The following is a 1879-nucleotide window of genomic DNA, read 5'->3' on the forward strand; positions in this document are numbered from 1 at the left end:
TTATAAATATAGAACAACAAAAACAGTGTTGACAGCACTAGTTTTCAAAGACTGAAAATGGCTTACTTGAAGATGCTTTTTCAAGCCGATCGGAGAGACAAGTTGCAAGTAAACAAAAAATTCCATTGGACTATGATGTTACATGATTTTTTATTTGTATTTCCATAATGCTTGGCTTTCTGATTTCCTCCTGGGAGTCCTGACTAGCAGTGCAGGTTGTTAATTGAATAGTTACTCATATTTTGTATTTTAAATACATAATGATGTTACATGTACTTAGTTACTTTTGTGGGTTTGATTAGAAATTATTTCTTACTTCAATGCTGCTTTTAAATTCTGTAGCGTGAAGATAAACATGGCAGATTATGTTTTTTTTTATATTTTTTAAAGGAGCTGGTGTTTTTTTAATAATTATATGGTAATTGTTACAAAAGCACAACAATATATGTTACAAATAACGTTTTAATTATGGCTATAATTACTGGCTAAAATTGGAAGGAAATGCATTTAATAGAGACAGATCAGTAGCAGTATTTGTATCAATGAGACTGGTCTCCTTTAACAATAGGCTACTTGGTGAAAAGATGCCAATAAGCCCCATATTTTAAATGTAAAATCTTTATGTTGTTTCACATTAATTTGGAGATTTAACATGAAATTGTTTATAGTCAAATAGTTAGTTTTTAATTGATTGACAGCACTAGTCTAAATGTTTTGGTGTTACTTTGTGCCATTAAACTGCTGTTAACTTCCATTTTTCTTATTTGACCTCAGACCTGATGGCACTGAAAGAGGAGAGTCAAGAACTCAATGAAACAGAAGAGAAAGATCAAAATGAGAAACATGATTTCAAAACTGAAGAAAAATCAATTAGTTGCTCACAGAATAAAAAGACTTCCTCACCAGAAAAAAATATAAAAACACAAACTACAAATCTTAATTCTAACATGAGAATTCACACTGGAGAGAGACCTTACAGCTGCCAACAGTGTGGGAAGAGTTTCTCACGAAATGGAGATCTTAAGACTCACATGAAAATTCACTTTGAAAAGAAGCTATTAATATGCCCTCAGTGTGGAAAGAGTTTTACAAATAAAAAAACCTTAAGGCCCACATGAAAACTCACACCGGAGAGAAGCCTTTTGCCTGCCCTCAGTGTGAAAAGAGATTTACGCAGAAAAAAAATCTTATTGTCCACATGAGAGTTCACACTGGAGAGAAGCCTTACATTTGTAAACTCTGTGGAAAAAGTTTCACACGAAATGGAGTTCTTGAGACTCACATGATCATTCACACCGAAACGAAGCCGTTCGTATGTCCTCAGTGTGGAAAGAGTTTCACGTATAAAGTAAACCTCAAGACTCACATGAGAAGTCACAATGGAGAGAGTCCATTTAAATGTGATCAATGTGGGAAGAGTTTCAGACACAACACAAACCTTAATAATCACATGAGGATTCACTCAAGAAAGAAGAGTTTTAAATGTCATCAGTGCAAAAAGAGTTTCACAGAGAGGGAACATCTTAAGACTCATGTAGTAACTCACATGGGAGAAAAGCCTTTCATGTGTCATCACTGTGGAAAGAGTTGTTCAAGAGAAGGAAACCTCAGGGTTCACTTGCATTACGTGGTTTAGGCATTAATGGCTGTGTGTTAAGATATTTTGAGGGGACAGCAAATTTACACTGTTAAACAAGCTGTACACTCACTACTTTACATTGTAGCAAAGTGTCATTTCTTCAGTGTTGTCACATGAAAAGATATATTAAAATATTTTTATAACAAATGTGAGGGGTGTACTCACTTCTGTAAGATACTGTAAATAACTATGTACGTTTATAAAAATGCATACTGTTTGTGTGTATATTCACGTTGTACT

The 1879-nt window shown here is 34.0% G+C and overlaps 1 protein-coding gene across 1 annotated transcript in view; it reads left to right on the forward strand.

Moving 5' to 3' along the window:
• LOC141326058 (uncharacterized) overlaps positions 1-1636 on the forward strand; it is a 21416-nt gene extending 19780 nt beyond the window's left edge. Inside the window, exon 4 of the mRNA XM_073834760.1 lies at positions 1109-1636. Within this exon, the coding sequence (XP_073690861.1) occupies positions 1109-1636 (528 nt within the window). The remainder of the gene's footprint in view (positions 1-1108) is intronic.
• Positions 1637-1879: the final 243 nt, after the last annotated feature.

This window comes from Garra rufa, chromosome 2, assembly GCF_049309525.1.
Source record: "Garra rufa chromosome 2, GarRuf1.0, whole genome shotgun sequence".
In the NCBI taxonomy this organism is placed as follows: Eukaryota; Metazoa; Chordata; class Actinopteri; order Cypriniformes; family Cyprinidae; genus Garra; species Garra rufa.